General features: G+C 46.3%; 1 protein-coding gene across 1 annotated transcript in view; it reads left to right on the forward strand.

Moving 5' to 3' along the window:
- The window catches only part of DOP1B (DOP1 leucine zipper like protein B), a 38,950-nt gene extending 20,926 nt beyond the window's left edge, over positions 1-18,024 (forward strand). The window contains exons 15-37 of the mRNA XM_057377238.1: positions 143-414; positions 605-757; positions 1,582-1,682; positions 2,689-2,879; positions 4,765-6,364; positions 6,736-6,847; positions 7,195-7,383; positions 7,551-7,676; positions 8,196-8,330; positions 8,708-8,763; positions 9,098-9,202; positions 9,284-9,350; positions 10,060-10,201; positions 10,418-10,500; positions 10,681-10,790; positions 11,485-11,631; positions 11,919-11,980; positions 12,609-12,737; positions 13,662-13,798; positions 14,114-14,169; positions 14,428-14,577; positions 14,995-15,124; positions 15,435-18,024. Coding sequence (XP_057233221.1) covers positions 143-414; positions 605-757; positions 1,582-1,682; positions 2,689-2,879; positions 4,765-6,364; positions 6,736-6,847; positions 7,195-7,383; positions 7,551-7,676; positions 8,196-8,330; positions 8,708-8,763; positions 9,098-9,202; positions 9,284-9,350; positions 10,060-10,201; positions 10,418-10,500; positions 10,681-10,790; positions 11,485-11,631; positions 11,919-11,980; positions 12,609-12,737; positions 13,662-13,798; positions 14,114-14,169; positions 14,428-14,577; positions 14,995-15,124; positions 15,435-15,692 — 4,511 coding nt within the window. The 3' untranslated portion in view covers positions 15,693-18,024. The remainder of the gene's footprint in view (positions 1-142; positions 415-604; positions 758-1,581; positions 1,683-2,688; positions 2,880-4,764; positions 6,365-6,735; positions 6,848-7,194; positions 7,384-7,550; positions 7,677-8,195; positions 8,331-8,707; positions 8,764-9,097; positions 9,203-9,283; positions 9,351-10,059; positions 10,202-10,417; positions 10,501-10,680; positions 10,791-11,484; positions 11,632-11,918; positions 11,981-12,608; positions 12,738-13,661; positions 13,799-14,113; positions 14,170-14,427; positions 14,578-14,994; positions 15,125-15,434) is intronic.
- The last annotated feature ends 1,868 nt before the right edge of the window (positions 18,025-19,892 follow it).

A 19,892-nucleotide genomic window follows, 5' to 3' on the forward strand; every position in this document is an offset into this window, starting at 1 on the left:
ATTCCTGAGATATTAATGATGCCAGCATGACAGTGGGATCTGGGCAGTCATTGTGCTCCTGTGACCTTGACTGAAGGATTTTTGGGAATATGGCCCCAACCTTGAGATTATTTCAAAYCCTTTGTGTCCCTTCCTTTCCAAGGAGGAGCTGATCCCTGCTTCCCTCTGTGGCTCAAGTCCCTGATGACAATCTGCTGCTGCGTCAATGACTGCTACGTCCAGAAYGTGTCCATCTTCACCCTCCTGGAGGTCATCAACCACTCCCAGTCCCTGGCCTTGGTGATTGAGGACAGGATGAAGAGGTACAAAGTGTCTGGCCACAACCCTTTCCTTGGGAAGCTGCAGATGGTCACCCTTCCTCCCATTGCTCCTGCAGTTCTGAAGATGATCTCAGAGAAAACAGATTTCTACCAGGTGTCCATTTTCTTTTCCTTTTTTTTTTTTTTACAGCCCAGCTACACTGACCCTCTAATTCACAGAATCCTAGGGTTCTGAGGCAATTTGGGAATGTTTTTTGGGAGCAGGAAGCCAGGAAAGAAATGGCTTTTTAAATTAATATAATGCTGAATATTATTATATTTATTTGCTTGTTCTTTTTCCCTAGAGAGTAGCCTGCGTGCTCTGGAATCAGCTGAACAAGGAGACTCGGGAGCACCACATTGCCTGTGTGGAATTGTTCTACAGGCTGCACTGCCTGGCTCCCTCAGCCAATATCTGTGAGGACATCATCTGCCAGGCCCTTCTGGATCGGGATAAAGTGAGTCCTGGGTGCACTGAAGCCCCTCCATCACTGTAGAATTATTCCAGGATTCCCAAATTTCTTCCTGTTCCCTTCCCCGTGTCTTCACTACCTCTGTCTGCCAAGAGTCTGACTGGCTCTGTCCATGCCTTTACAATTCCCTGGGATTTGTTCAGTGCTGAATTAAATCCCTGCATACAAGATCTATCAGTCAGCGCTGAAATTTTTTTAGTTCCAGCCCAAATCCTGGTTTTGGGGTGCAAACAGCACTGTGAGCTTGGCTCTTTGTAAGACCAGAGCCAGGAAAAAAACCCCTTTGACAGGGCTGAATGTAAATTGTCTGTGAATTAAAGACTTCCCTTCCTCAGCATCTGTGGTGTGTCTGGCAGCTGAGTTTTGCAAAGCTTTTTAAACTCACATTTTTTTAAAAACTTTCATAGACAATCCAGAGCTGAAGGGATCAAAAGGCCTCTTGGCCTGTACAGCCTTGCAAACTGCCTCAGCTCCACCAGTGTCTCTAAAATCATTCAATTTTAGCTTGATTTTACAGTAGTTGATCATAATAAGCTCATTTTCAGTGAGCCAGTTAGGAATTCTTTTCCATCCCTAATTTAATGWCAGAACAGTTCTTCAACAACTGACAGTGCATTTTGCACAATAAAACTTCAACCAGCTACTTCCAATCTTTGCTACTGTTTCCCTATCCCTSAATTTTGAAAAATTAAAGTTTGGAAACCTTCTAAAAGCTTTCCACCAATATTCACTGCCTRATACACCAATGTGTTCTCATTTCCATCCAACTTGGAAACTTCCYTAAAGCTGTCTCTTGTTTCCTTGCCAAGGGGACAAGGCTGGAAGCTCTGTTCAGATTCTCTGTCATGTGGCACCTGACCAGAGAGATCCAGGGCAGCAGAGTGACTTCCCACAATCGCTCCTTTGATAGGTATTTCCACTTCCATTTGCATTTTTATATTTCATTATATCGTGCTTGGCTCTCTTTGCTGAGGAGTTCTTTGTAAGGAGAGAATAAATGAGCAAAAGGAAGATCTTGCACTTCCTTGGAGTTTATCTTTGCAGGGTGCTCTCTGTGCATGCTGTGTTTTTTTGGATGAAGGAATTTGCTGTAAAAATAGAAAGAATTCATAAATGAGGAGTAGCTTTTCTGAAGAGCAGATATTTTTTATCTTGGAGTGAATTAATTTTGCCTTCCAAAGAGCGCTTCCACCAGCTACTTGTGAAAATAAAAATCTTAGTTTAGTTTTACTCCCTATGGGATAAAACAAGATAAAAGCAAATAAATATGGGAAAGAATTTGAAATCTGCTGCTCTTGCACAGTGGGAGGATTTGTGTGGCCTTGCTTGTACAAATTCCTGACTTCAGCCCAGGAAAAAGTGTTTTGCCAAAGCTGTTGGTGTTGCCTAAGAAACAGAGGCCAGACAAACTTACGRGAATGAGAATAGACAACTTTAATCCAGGTCTACCGATACATTAGGGCAGACAAAGCCTCCTCCTGAGGCTACACTCAAAATGSACCCCAAGTCACAAGATTTTCCCCTTTTATAAGTTCTGYCTCATGAACATATTGGGCCTCAATTCCCCAATGATATTTTCWGCTGATGATGTCACCCACCCCAAACTTGCTSCCCCCAATTCTCTGTTGTTCCCATATTTTGGGGCTCTGAGGCAGYGAGGTGTCCTTRGATTCAGGCTCAGAGAGGGATTGTTTTGTCTAARGATGGGAGAACAGGAGCTTTAGTGCTATAATAGAGAAGTATAAGAATACAGATACATGRAAATACAGAAACTAAAAATCCTGAAGAATCATTGGGAGCAGAGCTGAGCTGATGCTTCCTCTGACACGCTCTGGGCGCATTCCTGCCAGGATTTTTTGGCTGGATGTCACTTTTCCCAGGATTTCAGCTGTCCCTGGCTGTGCTTTCCCSCTCAGGTCCCTGTTCGTGGTGCTGGACAGCCTGAACTGCTCGGAYGGAGCCATCGGGGCGGCGGCGCAGGGCTGGCTGATCCGCGCGCTGTCCCTCAACGACGTGGCGCGCATCCTGGAGCCCGTGCTGCTGCTGCTGCTGCACCCGCGCACCCAGCGCACCTCCATCTGCTACATCAAGCGCAGGAACTGCCCAGGTACAGCTGGGACCTCGCTGGGAGGGCTCCCAGAGCGCTCAGCTCCTGCTCAAAGGRGCAGTTGTGACCCTGAGTTGTGTTGCAGCACATCCTAAGGCAGAGTTCAGGATGAAATCATTCTCATGGGAGGATCATTTCTATTCTCCCTGTTGGTTTGGATTGYTCCCTGCTTGGCTCTGGGATCTCATCCCACACTTCTCATTTCATTCTCAGATTATCCACGCTGTTCACTGTTTTCAGGATCCCTTTTTGAGCAAAACTAGATCTACAACAAAAAGGAATCCAGGAGCAGTTACTGTGGGACAAATATCSTGCTATTCTAGGCACATGACCCCCTCCTCATTCTGCTGATTTCAGAAAATTAAAATATCTGTGTCCAAAAATCTGTCTTGATTCAAGATACTGTGGTATCCCAGAACGAAGATGAGGAAGCAAAGAGAGATATTTGGAACTGAAGATGAGCTCCAGCCACTCAAATTTRAGATCTGGATTGAGGCCGAGTGGGTGAGGTTCAACCAGGCCGAGGGCCAGGTCCTGCCTTGGGGTCACACYRACCCCATGGAGCTCCAGGCTGGGCAGAGGGGCTGGAAAGCTGGGAAAGGGCCTGGGGGGCTGGGACAGGGGCTGGACACGAGYCCAGGGGTGCCCAGGGGGGCAAGAGGCCACCRGGGCCTGGGCTGGATCAGGAATTGTGTGTCCAGCAGGAGCAGGGCAGGGATTGTCCCTCTGGGCTGGGCAGCGAGAGGCCCCTCCAGGGCTGGGTCCAATTGTGGGTCCTGCAGGAGAGCCCTGGAGGGGCTGGAGCGTGTCCAGGGCAGGGAGCGGAGCTGGGAAGGGGCTGGAGCCCCAGGAGCGGCTGAGGGAGCTGGGAAAGGGGCTGAGCCTGGAGCAAAGGAGGCTCCGGGGGGACCTTGTGGCTCTGCACAACTCCCTGACAGGAGGGGGCAGCCGGGGGGGTCGGGCTCTGCTCCAGGGAACAGGGACAGGAGGAGAGGGAATGGCCTCAGGCTGGGCCAGGGRAGGTTTAGAGTGAAAATTAAGAAAAATTTCTTCATGGAAGGAATTGTAAAACATTGGAACAGAATTCCCAGGGCAGTGGTTGGGTCACCTTCCCTGAAATGTTGAAAGCCGTGGGGATGTGGCACTTGGGGTCGTGGTTCACTCGTGAACATGGGGGTGATGGTTGGACTGAATGAGCTTGGAGGTCTCCAACCTTAATAATTCAGTGATTTGGGCCAAGAATCCAAGGGCTTTTCCTGGAGCAGAAAAAAAGTGGAGAATTTCTGGGAGTTTATTTATATAAAGGAAGTTCCTGTCGCCTGTCCCATGCCTGTCCCAGGCTGTGCTTTCAGCATCGTTTTTGGTGTCAAYTGGCAAATAAATTTCACACAATTACAGCATCCACAGGGATGTAGAAACACAGAGCTAATCTATCTCTTCCTTGTTCCCCAGCATTTCATCAAGGAAAACATTACCTCGTTAATTAATTAATTAATTAATCCCTCTGTTGCCATCCTTCTYCAATCCCTCCTGACCTCCACAAACATTTAATTCAGGAAACATAAAAAAGGCAGTGGCCACACCTAGGCTGTCTCAGCCTTAAATTGGTACGTTTTGATCCTGCTCTCTTTGCAGTGGCTTAGAGCTGCTCTTTAACCATTTCAAAGAGAAATAATTTTTGCCTGAACTCATTTTTTAGCCCCACTCATTACCATTGATACCGGACTAGAGCAGAGTAGATTTATAAGCTTTTTTTCCTCAATGATTTATTGAATATAAAGCATGTTGTGTTGAYTAAATGACCCTTAAAGGTTCCTTCCAACCCAAATTWTGATTGGATTTTATGWGTGAAATAGACAGATAAGTGACAATAATCTTTTTTCAGACTACGTTCGTGACTGGCTTTGCAAGAAAAAGGCCCCTTTGAAAGAGTCCGGCATCTCTGAGAGCAATTCCGAGGAAAACCTTCCCTTGAGCCAGTTCACTACTGTGGACAGAGAAGCAATTTGGGCAGAAGTAGAAAACGACCCAGAGAAAGCAGAGCTGAAACAGGAGCAGCCTGAAAATGATGGATCTTCCCAGGAAGCAGACGGGGACCAGGACAACAGCGAGCACACGGAATCTGCSGACACCAGCACAGGCCACGACAGTGACAACACCTCGTCCTTGTCCCCGTCCCTGGAGCTGCAGGAGGTGAGCAATGAGGACAGCGAGGCTGCAGCYGATGGCAGAGATGGATTCCCGAGCCATGGCAATTCCCTCCACGCCTCCCTGTCCGAGAACTCCAGATCCAGCGCGGGGCCCAACCTGGTGAGGGCCGACTCGGAGAGGACTCAGGCCTCAGAGTCGCTGTCCAGCGATGAGGAGGTGGAGCTGGAGCTGCAGGAGATCAGCCACTCGAGGCTGCTGAAGCAGCAGAAGGAGAGGCAGGAGCTGGCGGAGGCGCTGTTCAAGCACATGCTGCTCTACCTGCAGCCCTACGACTCGCGGCGCGTGCTCTACGCCTTCTCCGTGCTGGAGGCCGTGCTCAAAACCAACCCCAGGGAATTCATCGAGGCCGTGGCYACCACCAGCATGGACACCAGCTCCACGGCACACCTGAACCTCATCTACAACCTCCTGGCCCGCCACCAGGAAGCCCTGGTGGGGCAGAGCTTTTACGGGAAGCTGCAGCCCCAGTCGCCCACCATGTGTCCCCACTCGCTGYTGATCGAGCTGCTCACCTACCTGTGCCTGAGCTTCCTGCGCTCCTACTACCCCTGCTGCCTCAAGGTCACCCACARGGACGTCCTCGGCAACAGGGACGTGCAGGTGAAGAGCGTGGAGGTGCTGATCAGGATGATGGCCCAGCTSGCCACCACGGCCAAGGCGGCCGAGCCCAGGAGCGTGGAGTTGATCCGTGGCTTGCTGGGCAGGTGCAAGCTGCAGGAGTTTGTCCTGCTCTCRCTCTCGGCCTCCATGTACGTCAGCCACAAGCGTTACCGGCTGCTCGTGGCCGACGGCGCCGACCGCGGCGCGCAGGAGGAGCTGCTGGAGGAGAGCCTGATCAACTTCGGCCAYGATCAGATCTGGAGCGAGCACCCGCTGCAGATTGAGCTGCTCAAGCTGCTGCAGGTGCTGATTGTCTTGGAGCACCACCTCGGRCAGAGCCCTGAGGAGCAGGAGAATCAGGCAGACCTGTCCAAGGARTGGCAGCAGGCTCTGAATTTCCAGCAGGCTATCGGGGCCATGCAGTAYGTGTACCCACATCCCATCACCTCCCAGGGGCTCTTTGTCTCTGCCGTGGTCAGGGGTCTGCAGCCGGAGTACGGCCAYGGCATGCACCCCACTTGGGTGGGCTTGGTCACCAGCTCCCTGCCCTATTTTGGCAAGTCCTTGGGCTGGACCGTGGCCCCATTTGTGGTGCAGATCTGTAAAAACCTGGATGAACTGGTCAAGCAGTACGAAAATGAAGCTGTGAGAGCGTCTGCCAAAACATCTGCCAGGTAGGAGCCACCAGGGAGGCATTTGTTATCCTGAAAATTCCCTTCTCCATGGAGGGTGTGGGAACTCCCCGGGTCAGCACCCAGAGTTTGATCCTCAATTCCTGCTGCACCTGTCCCTGGAGTGAGGTGGAGATGGGATTTTTGGAGGAAGACAGAGGAGCAGCAGCTCTGATATTTCTGTCCCCTCTGCCTTTCATCCAAGTGAAAAAGTTCCCACTTTTATGGATCCTTTTGTTTTGATTTTCCTGACCTGACATTCCTGATATTCATTCAAATTTTAGCTATGGAATAGAAACAGGAATGGAATTTTTAATCAAGGAAATACCCCTTGACTTGTTAATCTGTTCGTTTATTTTTTTTCCCTTCCCAAGCTTCACTTCTAAAAGAGAAAATGTGACCCCTGATTACCCCCTCACCCTGCTGGAAGGGCTGACAACCATCGGGCACTTCTGCCTTCTGGATCATCCCAATCCAACAAAAAAGGTACGTGGAATCCCCTGGTAACAGAGTCACAACCCTTTCCTTCAAGGTGAATATGAGCAGTAAATTGTACAAGAAAATGACCTTGGAGGGGCCTYACAGCACACCCAAAGAACTGAACCAAGTCCAGGTGGAAGGACTGAGCTTCATTTTTTGTGTTTGAAGCCTGGAAAGTGAATTTTAAGTAGAGTTCATGAAGATCCCGGTGTTGCAAATATCAGTCCTCTGTCATTTACAAACYCTTTTATTTTCTTTTGAGTTGATGCCTTGATGTGTCCTGTACAATTTTTTGGCTCTGTGGTGCACAATGAAGGTATTTTAACTTTGATATTTTGGGKTTTTTTTCCCAGTCATCCTGTTTAGCTGAACCTGCCAACCTGAGGAATGCCAGGAATGCCATCCTGGAAGAGCTGCCTCGAATCGTTAACACCATGGCCCTCCTCTGGAGTGTSATAAAGAGGGAAGACTCCCAAAAAAGACCAACTGACTTCTTTGGGACAACCAAAGGCTCTTCTTCAGTCTACTTTAAAGCAACTAAAGTAGGAGTTCTTTCAAAATGTTGATTTTTTCAATCTCCTCATCTTCCCCAGTGCRTTTTACACCTTTATTGTGTATTTTCTGAGCATCTTGGGAAAAGAAATAAAATAGGAGATAGTCTTTGCCTTACAAAAAATAGCATAGATAGTGATTTTTCTCTCCTCTACAGACATTAAGGACAAAAATATTGGACTTCCTGAATCCCTTGACAGCACAGCTTGGAATCCAGCTGATGGCAGCAATTGCAGCAGTGTGGAACAGCAAGAAACCTCACAGGAGTCAAAGTAAAACCAAGGTGAAACGAAAGAAAGACACCTTTGTATTTAGGGAAATGTTATATTTATATGATCAGTTCTCAACTCTGTAGAGTCTTTGGAGTTTTTTATATGGGACCAAAAAAACCTGAAATGCTCTTGCTTAGGAAAAGCATCAGGACTACAATAAAACCTCAATAAATAATAAAATAAAACTAAATAATTAAATAAAACTAAATAATCAAATAAAACCCATTTCAGRGCAGTTTAAATCTGAGAGTAAGGGCCATTTTTTTCTTCAATGGCGGGTTGCAATAGGACAATTATATTTTAAAGACCATGAATCAGCTCAATTTCTACAGAAAGTGGGAGCTGTGAGTTCTCTGGAACTCATTTTTTATTCCGGGCAGAACCTTTTTCTTTTCTGCTTTTATTGGAGCAGAATCCAGTTATTTTCATTAGGTGTTAGGAGAAGATCTGTGTRTGTTTGATTGAACCTSTATAATTCACAYTTAATTTGAGGGGTGTGTCTYTTGTTTTGTTYTCTTTTCTTTTGTCAGATTCTCCCAGTGGCCAGCTCATCTCAGCTGATTCTTGTGGACTTAATTTGTGCCCTAAATACATTGAAAATTGACACCATATTATATCTGGTCAAAGAGGTGGTCAAGAAACCAGTACAAATCAAGGGGGAAGAGGTAACCAGGAAAATAATTCAATTTTCATAATGTATTCCAGCCTGGATCTGTTCCAATATGTCTTTGGAGCATTGTTAGAAGGGTTTTCTTTGGAATGTGGGAYTCTCCTTTGCTCCTGAAGAAGTTTTTTTGTCCAAGTTCTTTAGAGTATATCAGGCAGATGGTGATGGGACAGGGGGGATGGTTTTAAACAATCAGAGAGCAGGGTTAGATGGGATATTGGGAATAAATCCTTCCCTGGGWGGGTGAGGAGGTGCTGGGATGGAATTCCCAGAAAAGCTGTGGCTGCTCCTGGATCCCTGAAGCATCCAAGGCCAGGCTGGATCTTCTTTTTCCTTCTGATGGCAAATAACTGTGAGTTTGCTTTTCTTTTCCAGAAATGCTGTCTGGTGGATATCCCAGCACTGCAGTTCAGTTACGCCTTCATTCAGAGGTAATTGAGTCCTTCCGAAAGAGAATTTTCTGTTGGGCTCCAGGGAGGGAACAGCCACTAACTGCCACTTCTGCTTTCCTTTGATCTCTGTGCCCCAGTGGCACGGGACAGTTCCCTGCAGGAAATGTGTTGTCACTGGTTKGTGACACACAGCCACGAGTGCCAGAGCTGTGCCACTGCAAGGGGAAGTGGCACTGACAGTCAGGAAGGGGCAGGAGCCAAATGACTGTTCCTGGAGCTTTGAGGCCACCCTGTTCCTCCTGTGTGTTGTTTGTTGTTCCTTCCTTAACTCTGCCTTTACTCAGGTGTGCTTTGGTTTTATTTTTTTTGGCAGACTCCCTGTCCCAGCCCTGCAGGAGAATTTCCAGCCCTTGTTAGGGCTCCTCAGAGAGTCTGTGCAGTTGAACCTGGCTCCTCCTGGCCACTTCCTCCTCCTCAGGTACTGCATGAGAGAGGAGAAGTTTCACAGAGCTTTCACACTGTACAATTCCTAACTCAGGATGCTCTGATCTCCCCTCAGCACCCTGAATGACTTTGTGACAAGGACACCCACCCTGGAAAACAAAAAGGACCAGAAAGATTTGCAGGTACAGTGGGTTCAGATTTACCTTTTAGGTCCTAAAGCTGGCACTGTAAGGAAATGTGAAAATTACCTGATTTCTGTCCTTTGTATCTGAATTCCGTGCTTTTGGGAATGCCTGAATGTGCATCCACACATTTTCACTGAGGCCTGGTGAAGTGGGGAGACTGAAACATGAGGGACAAACAAAATTTTGCCCCAARTGCTTGAAATCTTTTCTCTGTGCAATATTCCCAGAACTGAGCTCATAACATGAGTGTGGTGTCATGAGTCCATGTGCTGCTGCGAGTACTGAAATCTCCAAGCTGTCTAAGAAAATGAGTGTCCAGATTAACCCTGGAGATCCCAAGCTGGGTTTGGCAATGGGAATGCCAGAGAGCTCAGCTTTTGTGTAAAGAAAGGGTGGAGCAGAGCAGGACTCTCCTCCTGTACTCACTGGTTTCACCAGGACAGTTTGAACACTGCTTACATGGTGCASTTTTGTCTCTGAGGAGCTGTTGTGGTCACAGGACTTTCGCGTGCCAACAGAGAAATTCCATCTCCCTTTTCTGCCTCAGGGTCTTGCCAACAAAATGGCCACGGTGACAAAAAGCGTTATCATTTCCCAGCTTTTGCTTTGCTTTGGCTGGATGGGGTTTGGTTTCATTGCACTTCTCATTTTCCTGGGAATGCAATATTCCAAGTGTTCCTCTGATGCTGCTTTGGTTGTGTTCCAGGAGGTGACCCAGAAGATCCTGGAGGCTGTRGGGACCGTTGCTGGCTCGTCCCTGGAACAGACCAGTTGGCTGAGCAGGAACTTGGAAGTGAAAGCTCAGCCTCAGATTTTACCAGAAGAATTCAACATCGAGGATGTGAATGGTAACGTGGCCTTCCCTGACTCCTGCTGCCCCCCTGCTCTGCTGAAGGCAGTGAGGAGCATGAAGGGTTTGATGATGTGGGGTTTGCATCAGTTCACATTTCAATGTAACACCAATGTGCAAATAAAYGTTCCATTTGCGCAGCAGATTAGGAAACAGCTGCTGTTTGAAAAAATTCGAGCTGTCTGAGAAAATTCTCCTATTTTGCCTCTTTTAGATACATCAGTGGCACCATCCTCAATGGTTTCTGCCTCTGCTCCTTCCATCTACAGTGTCCAAGCCCTTTCTCTCCTTGCAGAGGTGAGTGGGACCCTCCATCTGTGGGGTTATTGGGGTTATTTAGCTGAGGAAGATTTTCCTGGTGGATAAATCAGGAATGTAAATCTTTCTTGAGGCATCCCAAATGCACGTGGCACACTTTTCTGTTTTGCCAGAAGCACCAACTCTGTTTTTTACAGAGTCTTCCTCTCCCATTTGCAGGTTCTGGCCTCTCTGTTGGACATGGTTTACCGCAGTGATGAGAAGGAGAAGGCTGTGCCCCTGATCTCCCGTTTGCTCTATTACGTGTTCCCATATCTGCGGAACCACAGGCAAGGCTCTCTCTGCTCCTGGGATTTTCCTTGCCTAATCTTTTGGATTTTTGTTTTCCCTTTTTTTGTCCACTCCTTTTTCCCATTCTAATAAGGTTTGAGCTGTGTTTGAGCTGTGTTTCCCCAGGAGCTGAACCTGTTGTTGTCGGAGCTCCGTGACAGCAGTTTCTGTTCAGCTCTGGGGGTTCCYTCACATGGGATTTTGGCCTCTATCCAAAGCTCCCCTTTCTATGCCTGCCAGGGAATGGGGATGGGGCACAGAGCATGGGCAGATCCCAGAACCCACCAGGAAGAAGGAAGAGCATCATCTCTCCCTGTCCTGTTCCTGGATTTTCACCAACAGCATGGATGTGGGAGAGGGGGATGACATCAATGGAGACACCGGGCAGGGAGTCCCAGACTGGTTTGTGTTGGAAGGGACATTAAAGCYCATCCAGTGCCACCCCTGCCATGACAGGGACACCTCCCACTGTCCCAGGCTGCTCCCAGCCCCAATGTCCAGCCTGGCCTTGGGCACTCAAAGGGATCCAGGRGCAGCCACAGCYTCTCTGGARTTTCCATCCCAGCCCCTCCCCACCCTCACAGYCAGGAATTCCTTCCTTAAAATCTCATTCAAACCGACTCTTTCATCAGCTGGAATTTATCCTTGAACTTTCAAAAAGCCCATATTTATCATTTCTGTTCTCTTCCCCAGTGCCTACAACATTCCCAGTTTCCGTGCTGGTGCTCAGTTGCTCAGCTCCCTGAGTGGATACGCTTACACCAAGAGAGCCTGGAAAAAAGAAGTGCTGGAATTGTACATGGATCCATCTTTTTTCCAGATGGACACTTCATGCACTCAGTAAGACGTGGGGTTGTACCATTCCAAGCTTGTATTCTGAATCTGCAAGGAAAGGCTTTCAAGGGGGAGACTAAAACTGCAAAGAAAATTCCATTTAGTGCTTTCTTCTGGAATGGGATGATGTTAAAGATTAATCTCACCATGAATTCTGCTCCAGAGAAGAGTCTGCCCACAAATCTTGCTTGGAAATGGTTTCCTYGTATGAAAAGTTTGACCCARATAATTTCTGAGGTGAATCCACACYACAGCTTTCCCAGGTTATCTAATTCCTTCTTTCTCTCCCACAGTTGGAGATCCATCATTGATCACCTCCTCACACATGAGAAAACCATGTTTAAGGATTTGATGAGTAAGTATCAGCTRCTAATTTATTTCTACCTCAGTTTGGAGTCTCTTTGCATTTGAGCCATTTGGGTGCATTTTTATTCCAGTGGTGTGTCCATAAAGTGCTGCCAGTGCTGATTGTGCATAATTGACAATATTTTTAACTTTATTCYCAGCTAAAGCTGCATTAAATCTGTGTTTTGGTCATGTCTAAAACATRCCAGAAGAGGTTTTGCTGTAGAAGTGCTTCTGTTGGGCACCCACATTCACATTCTGCCCTAATWTTGAGATGCCCAAGTGTGGCCTTTYCCRGGAGGAGATTTGGCAAACTCTGCCAGTGTGTACCATGAGCTGCAGGAAGCAAATCCTGGATTAATGTGCTTTGACCTCTAATCCAGGCTTGGGAAGAGTATGGAAAGATAAATCCTGGGGGAGAGGGTGGAATAGAACCCCTTCAGTTGTTCTCCAGCAGCTTTAGTCTCTTTTTCAGCCTTTCTAAAAGAATAATTGAAGATTTCCAATATGAGATTCATTCCCGCTCAGGGACCCCAAGAAAGTTTTTCTTTTTTGGAAGACTTCAGGACACAGGGATTCCTTTCAGCCCCAAATCCAAGCAGTTTTTCTGTGGCAGATAATCCTTCTGTGTGTTGCAGACATGCAGAGCAGTGCCCTGAAGCTGTACCCCAGCTTTGAGCAGAAGGCAATGCTGCTGAAGCGACAGGCCTTCGCTGTGTTCAGCGGGGAGATTGACCAGTACCACCTGTACCTGCCTTTAATCCAAGGTGAGGCTTCATTCCAACCTTTCCCTTCCAAAGGAACACAAATCCCTGTGCTCAGACAASGTGTGCCTGCCCCTGSATCCCTGGAAGTGTCCAAAGGCAGCTTGGACAGGGCTTGGAGCARCYCCCGGYAGGGGGTGAACCCAGAAGATCTTTAAGGTCCCTCCCAAGCCAAATCATCCATTATATAAACTCTGTAARAAAGGAAAGTCAGGTCTTTCCCAATAAATGCTTCCATTTTTTTAAAACTTTGAACAAAATTAATGAATCTGTCAATTCTAACTGATAAATGATGTCATTAAGGAGAGACAAGAATCTTGGTTTCAAGGCCTTTGGTCTGGAAATGTGAYTATTTCATGGCAATCTTCCAGCCATTCTTGATGTGTTGTTATTCTCCTTAARTGCCAGTTTTGGTCAAGTTTTGTGCACTTTAAACCCACCCAGCTTTCAGGCTTAGTCTGAATTACATTTTGTTATTAAAGTGCAAGGGACTCAGCGCAAAATTGATAATAAAGTAAAAATTTGTTTTGCCACCTTCTACAAGGCGGAGAGGGAGCTTTCCCAAGGGCCTGGAGTGATGGRACACAGGGAAWGGCCTCATGGTGACAGAAATAGGGCCAGATGGGATATTGGGCAGGAATTGTTCCCTGGGAGGGTGGGCAGGCCCTGGCACAGGGTGCCCAGAGAAGCTGTGGCTGCCCCTGGATCCCTTTGAGTGCCCAAGGCCAGGCTGGACAYTGGGGCTGGGAGCAGCCTGGGACAGTGGGAGGTGTCCCTGCCATGGCAGGGGTGGMRYTGGRKGRKCTTTAATGCCYCTCCCAACCCAAACCATGCTGAATTCTACACTTCAATTCCCAAAACMACACAAGTTCTGGAAAATGTTACATTTCTTTTKKTTTTTTTCCCCTTTTTTTATGCTTCCTCCAGAACGCYTGACTGAAAATCTCCGTGTGGGACAAACTTCTCTGGTGGCTGCCCAGATGTTTCTCTTCTTCAGAGTTCTTTTGTTGAGGATTTCCCCTCAGCATTTAACCTCGTTGTGGCCAATCATGGTAACTGAACTGGTAAGAAAGAAATTTTGAACTTTTATTTGAAAAAAATCAGCCTATGGTTTTTTCCCAGTTCACCTTTTTTCCCTTCCCTGTTTGGAAATGTTTCCACAGTTTTAGATTAGTCTGATAATTAGGAGAAAAAAAGTAAAATCGACATTAGAAAATTATTTTTGGATCTATTTTATTGTTGTTAATCTAATCCCTTGCCTGATTTAGTAATTATAAAAGTCAGCTCAGAGTCTGTGGTTCCTTTTCTATGTGGAACCACTTTKAGTTGGGACTGAGTTGTCTGAACATTTCAGCATCTCCATAATTATTTCTTTAAAGATCCAGACATTTCTCCAGCTGGAAGAAGATTTAACTGAGGAAGAGGAACCATCAAAGTAAGAGCTGCCATTTTAGCTGACATTAATTAATTTAATTAATCCTTTGGGACAGGGAGGAGCCAATGGGATATTTTGRTATCGCATTTTTATTTTTCTGTTACTGGTAAATTATAGTTTAGGAACTTTTTAGCAGTTTAAATAGCGATGAGCTTAAAAATAGAGGTACTGATTATTAGTTGTGTGCCAAAATAAGGTTAATGAGAAACTTTGAGTGGATTTGTGTTTTAATGATGTATTTTTTTAATTTGAACCCAGGAGCAACAGCAAAATGAGCAAAGCCAAAGCCTCAGGGGAGGGCAGTGGGGCTGAGATCCAGCACAACGAGCTCTGCCTGTACCTGTCAGCCTGCAAATTCCTGGACACAGCACTTTCCTTCCCCCCTGACAGGATGCAGCTCTTCCAAATGTGAGTCCCTGATCCCATCCTTATCCTTCAAAGGAATTCTGTTTTCCTGTTTCTGAYTTCCAAAGATCTCATTTTGCCATCAGTTCTGGTGATATTCAGACAAATGCAATTGGGGGATTTGGGAGAACAATTTGATCTTGTCGGTCCTGGAGGATTTCACCATCATCATCAGGGCATTCTTTAGCATGGGAAATTGGAGGAAGAGAAAGGTGGAGACTGTTTGGCATCTGCTCACACTTGGGAATGTTTTGGAGTTAGTTGTATTTAAATATTGACAAATTAGATACGTAATAGTTCATTAAGAGCAAAAGAAAACAGTTCTGACAGATGTTTCCAGAAACAGCCAGTGCCACACTAAACCAGGCATGATCCAAATATRGATTTTCATCTTCTTAAGAATCAATCCATTTGTTCCAGGTACAAATGGGCCTTTGTGCCAGAGGTGGACACAGAATCATCTCCTGTGACCTCTCAGCTGATGGAAAGCCACCAGGAATGCCGACCACAYATTGTGAGGATCATGGATCTGCTCAAGGTGAAATATGGGGTAAAGAAACTTTTTTCTTTCTAATTCATTAATTTACTTCTCCAAACACAAGATTTAAAATTATTCAAGGCGGGGGTTAGATATTTCTTCCCTGTGAGGAAGGGGAAAAGGTTGCTCAGAGAAGCTGTGGCTGCCCCTGGATCCCTGGAAGTGTCCARGGCCAGGCTGGACATTSRGGCTGGGAGCAATCTGGGATGGTGGAAGAGCTCATGAATGGGCTGGATGATCTTTAGGGTCCTTTCCAACCCAAATCATTCTTTTTCATTTCCTTTTAGTAAAATCTCTGGGTTTTTGTTTTTTTTTCTTGCAGGACTCAATCAACCCTAAAGAAATACCCAGGAATCCCATATTCCCCCTGCTGACCCTGCGCTCCATATCCAGCATCACCCAGCTGATGCCTTTCTTCCAGAGTCTGTGCTGGGCATTCACAGCACATGGCAGTGACTCCCAAAAGTCCCACCCCTCTGCAGCAGTCCCCATGGATTATGTTGGCAGCAATGGACTCAGGATCCTGCAGCAGCTGGAAGACAGTGTGGAATGTGACTTCCTGGAAAACATGGAAAGCTGAGCCTCACGTTGGACACTCATGGTGCAAACACAGGGAAAGCTTGGCTGAAATTGCTTTTTTCCCCAGATTTCCAGCTACATTTTGAGTTTTCTCCCAGCTGTTGTGGAGTGCTCTTCAATTACCCAGGAGCTGGTGGCAAAAAGCAGGAATCTCCAGTGGGGAATTTCCTGCAGTGGGGAAAAAAGGGCAGTTTGGTGGGAATTTCTCAGAGTTACTGTATTTTCCTTGTTTTCCATGGGAAGGGTTAAAGACATTTTGTAAATAAGGGAAGAACTTTTTTGACTTGGTRGAAGTATCAGCTGCCCTGTGACTTCTCCAGTACTTTAAAGTGCTTTTGCAACTGTGTTCTGCAGGTAAATGGAAGGAAAATACAATATTGCATGTCAGTGTACAGTTTGCAGGTGAGTCATTTCCTGAGGTGAAAGCCCCTTATTTAGCCTAAATTCATTGAATTCTAAACAAATCCCCCAAAGTCCACACAGATGGATTTTCAAAGTCTCAGCATTGTGCACAGAACTGCGGCTTTGCCATGTCTGTGATTCAGCTCTGTGCTAGAACAGCATCTTCAAGTTAAATAATAAAACACAAACTTAGGCAGGAACACTTTGTAATCAGCATTACTTGAGGGGGGTTTAATTTTTATTAATTGATTAAAARATTATAATTCTTTTTTTTAATTTAAAACTTCCTTCAGTGACTCAGGTCGCTGCAGTTTCTGAAATGCAACTAAATGAAGATAATGCAGTAAAAAAAGAAATTGCTGTTTTCCAGCTTAACTAAAATGATTTTTTTTTTTGTTGTTTTTGTAAAAACACTTTTTGTGCAAAAGAATGTACTTGGCTGTTCCTGGATGGTAAGAGAGGTAGAGGGATCATCCCAGTGCTTTTGCTAAATTAAAAAGGCCATGGGGAATRTGCTTGTGAGTCAGGGATTTATTTTTCCTAAACTCCCATAACAAACATGGGAGGCTTCTCTGCCATGGGTTTTAGGTACAGATGGATGAACTTTTCACCTTGGGTTTATAAACTAAATAATGAAACATCCTTTACTCTCATACTGGAACTCTGTACAAAAATACCACAATAGGCTTGTGCTACACTTATTTGAATTGTTTGCATTTTTATAGTGAAGGAAAGTGGTGGACTGAGAAGTGGTGATGAAGAATGTCAATGATTTCTATTAATATAATTTATTACTGGTCTCTAATGTTGTGGGAATGAGCACAAGTGGAAAGTTAGTCTTTGACAGCATTACTTGAATATTGGAGCAGGCCACTTTTAAAAATGTTGGTGTTCATTTCCTACCTATCTCCAKTAATTTTAGAGATATTCTAAATACTCAGGAGGATTTGGTAGTTTTACTTTCAGTTTCCTGCTGGTTGCATTCCGTACTTGGATATTTCCCTTAAAATGCTGATAAAGGAGAGTAGGGTTAGATGGGATATTGGGAAGGAATTATTCTCTGTGAGGATAGGGAGGGGCTGGGATGGAATTCCCAGAGCAGCTGTGGCTGCCCCATCCCTGGAAGTGTCCAAGGCCAGGTTGGAGCAGTCTGGGCTCATGGGAGGTGTCCGTGCCCATGGCAGGGGGTAAAGCTGAATGRGCTTTAAAGTCTCTTTTCAACCCAAATCATTCCAGGATTCCATGATTCTGTTATTCCATGATTCTATCAAATGGCTATTAAAATTGAAGACAACTTTTTGTCATTRAAAGTTCTTTAAAATTTAATTTCCAAGCAGGTCTTGTGTAATTATAAATGGCCTGTGATTAAGGAGGAGAGGGCTCAACTAAAAAATGTCTTGCTTGAGTGCTGCAGGGGCACAGTTCCACAGGCCCAGGGGGAATATTTTATTCCTTTATTCCATAATTTATTATTTTTCCAAATGGGACTAATTGTAGTTGTGTTACTCATTATAATCCTACTGATAAATCCACCAAGGAAGGTCCGTTGTAACCTGGTCCTACCAAAGCAGAACAATTTCACTGTCCATGAATCCAGAAAAGGTTCCGCCTGAGAGTCCAGACATTCTCTCCTTTTCCAGGAGGGGAAATGCTTTTGCTTTGCTGTGTTTTTGCTTTTCAGTCTAACCAAGCTCAGCTTTATCTTTCAGACACTTGAGCAGAGCCACAGTGCACAGAGGGAGACTTAGAAATATTCCAAAGGATTTCATTTTCCTGAAAGAAAAAAAAAAAAAAAAAAAAAAGAGGTGCAACCAAGAAAAACTGCTAAAGAGCAGCAGGACTTGAAGTGTAGAGCATTAAGTGATGGTTACGTATCCCATACCATATATGAATGTAATTCTTCTAATAATATTAAATGTTATTTTGCAATACCTTTTCAAATGCAGTTCTTATTTTTCAACCTGCCTTCCCTGCTCACTCASCAACTTTTAGTTTTTATCGGACTTTGGAAAAGCTCCCAAAAGATTCAGTCCTAGAATTATTAAGAAAATATCTCAAAGATCATCCAGTCCCAGCTGTGCCCACCTTGTCCCCAGCCCAGAGCACTCAGTGCCACCTCCAGCCCTTCCTGGGACAGCTCCAGGGATGGGGACTCCAAAGCTCCCTGGGCAGCCCCTGCCAAGGCCTGAGCACCCTTTCCATGGGCAAATTCCCATTTTTTTTGCCCATTTCCATGGGCAAATTCCTCCAGAAATTCCCACTTCAGGGGATGAGGGCTCTGGATCACAGCTGGGCTCACTGCAGGCCCTGCCTTGGGAGAGGCTGTGCTGCTGACTCCCTTCCCTTCCCTTCCCATCACAAGGCCCCGCTGCTCCACCTCCCGTATCCCTGTCTTTTACATCCCAGAATTTCCCACACTGAGCCCCTGTCCCTTTGTGGARGTGTGTCTGGAACATGGAGCATGTGGAGGCAGCTGCTGCTGCAGCACCAAGGATTCAGGAATTCACCCTATGTGGAGGGAAAGCCTCTGTCGTGGGTTGAAATTCTTCTCCTTTTGTTCCTTCTCTTTTGGAATTTTTTCATCCCATTTGTTGCTGGGATACCTTGATGGCCGAGCTGTTTTGTTAATGGCCGGGTGATTGAAGGGACAATGACACCTATTGGGCACACCCTAAATGGGGAGACAGGTTTTGTGTGGTGGGGATTGGGGAGTGGGGTTTTTTTCTCGCGGTTTGGGAGAGAGGAGGGGTTTTGACTCTGTTGTTGGCGGGCCGGAGGAATTCCAGCTTCAGGGGGGTGAACTCTGCTCCATTCCCATCTCGCGGCCGGGGGATTCCTGCTCGTCTCTTTTTTGGAGGTCCTGGATTTCTTCCTGTTCAGAAGAGCACTGGCATTTTCCGCTGTGAGCTTTGCAGAGAAACTTTTCTCCATCCACCTCTGCCATCTTGTATCGATCATCCCAGCCGCGGGAGATCTTGGCTAGCCGGGACCCGCACCACCACGTTCCCTGCAATCTCCAAGGAGTCCTCACGCCCTCCCTGCTCAGCCGGGGGCCAGCGGCGCCGCTGCCAACTAAACTGTAACCTCGACAAGAGGGAGACTGTTTCCATAAGGCTGTCACTAGGTTTGGACTGCGCTATTGTTGCATTGTTATTGCTACTTGTTTCACCTTGTTTTATATATATACATTAGTAAAAACTGTTATTCCTTTTTACCCATATTCCTGCCTGAAAGCCCGTGGTTTTTTTTTCAAAGCTATAATAATTCGGAGGGAAAGGGGGTCATAGCCACCACTCCAAGGGGGGTCCCTGCCTTCATTAGCAAATACCTGTCTTTCAAACGGGGACAGCCTCTTACCAGGAAAGGGAAGAAATTGTGCTGCCGCACAATTCCAGCCCGAGTATTTTCCCATGTCCAAGGAAAATGCCCTGGAAGTGCTGCCTTTTCATCCAGGGGGAAGAAAAGTCTTTTATACCATGAGATTTAACACCCCAGAGGAGTGTGGTTTAAATGACTCTGAGAAAGCTGCTTTTCAGATTTCACCCTGTCCCTGCATCCAGGGCCTCCYCTGGAACACTGTGTGAGGCACTGCAGAGCCGAGGGGATGAGGGATTGATGTGGATGTGCCAAACACTGATAGCTCTGGAGCCATCCAATGATTGTTGGAAGGACACACTGAGGAAGAACAGGATGTGGCTGGGAAAGGAGAAACAGGGAGGTGGAGCAGCAATTCCTGGGACAAACGTCGTTGTTCCGCCTCCTGGAGATCAGCACAGGGGTGAGGTCAGGGAGCGGGTGT

Source organism: Malurus melanocephalus, unplaced genomic scaffold (genome assembly GCF_030028575.1).
Source record: "Malurus melanocephalus ecotype Western Australia unplaced genomic scaffold, MMel_1.1 scaffold_307, whole genome shotgun sequence".
NCBI lineage: Eukaryota > Metazoa > Chordata > Aves > Passeriformes > Maluridae > Malurus > Malurus melanocephalus.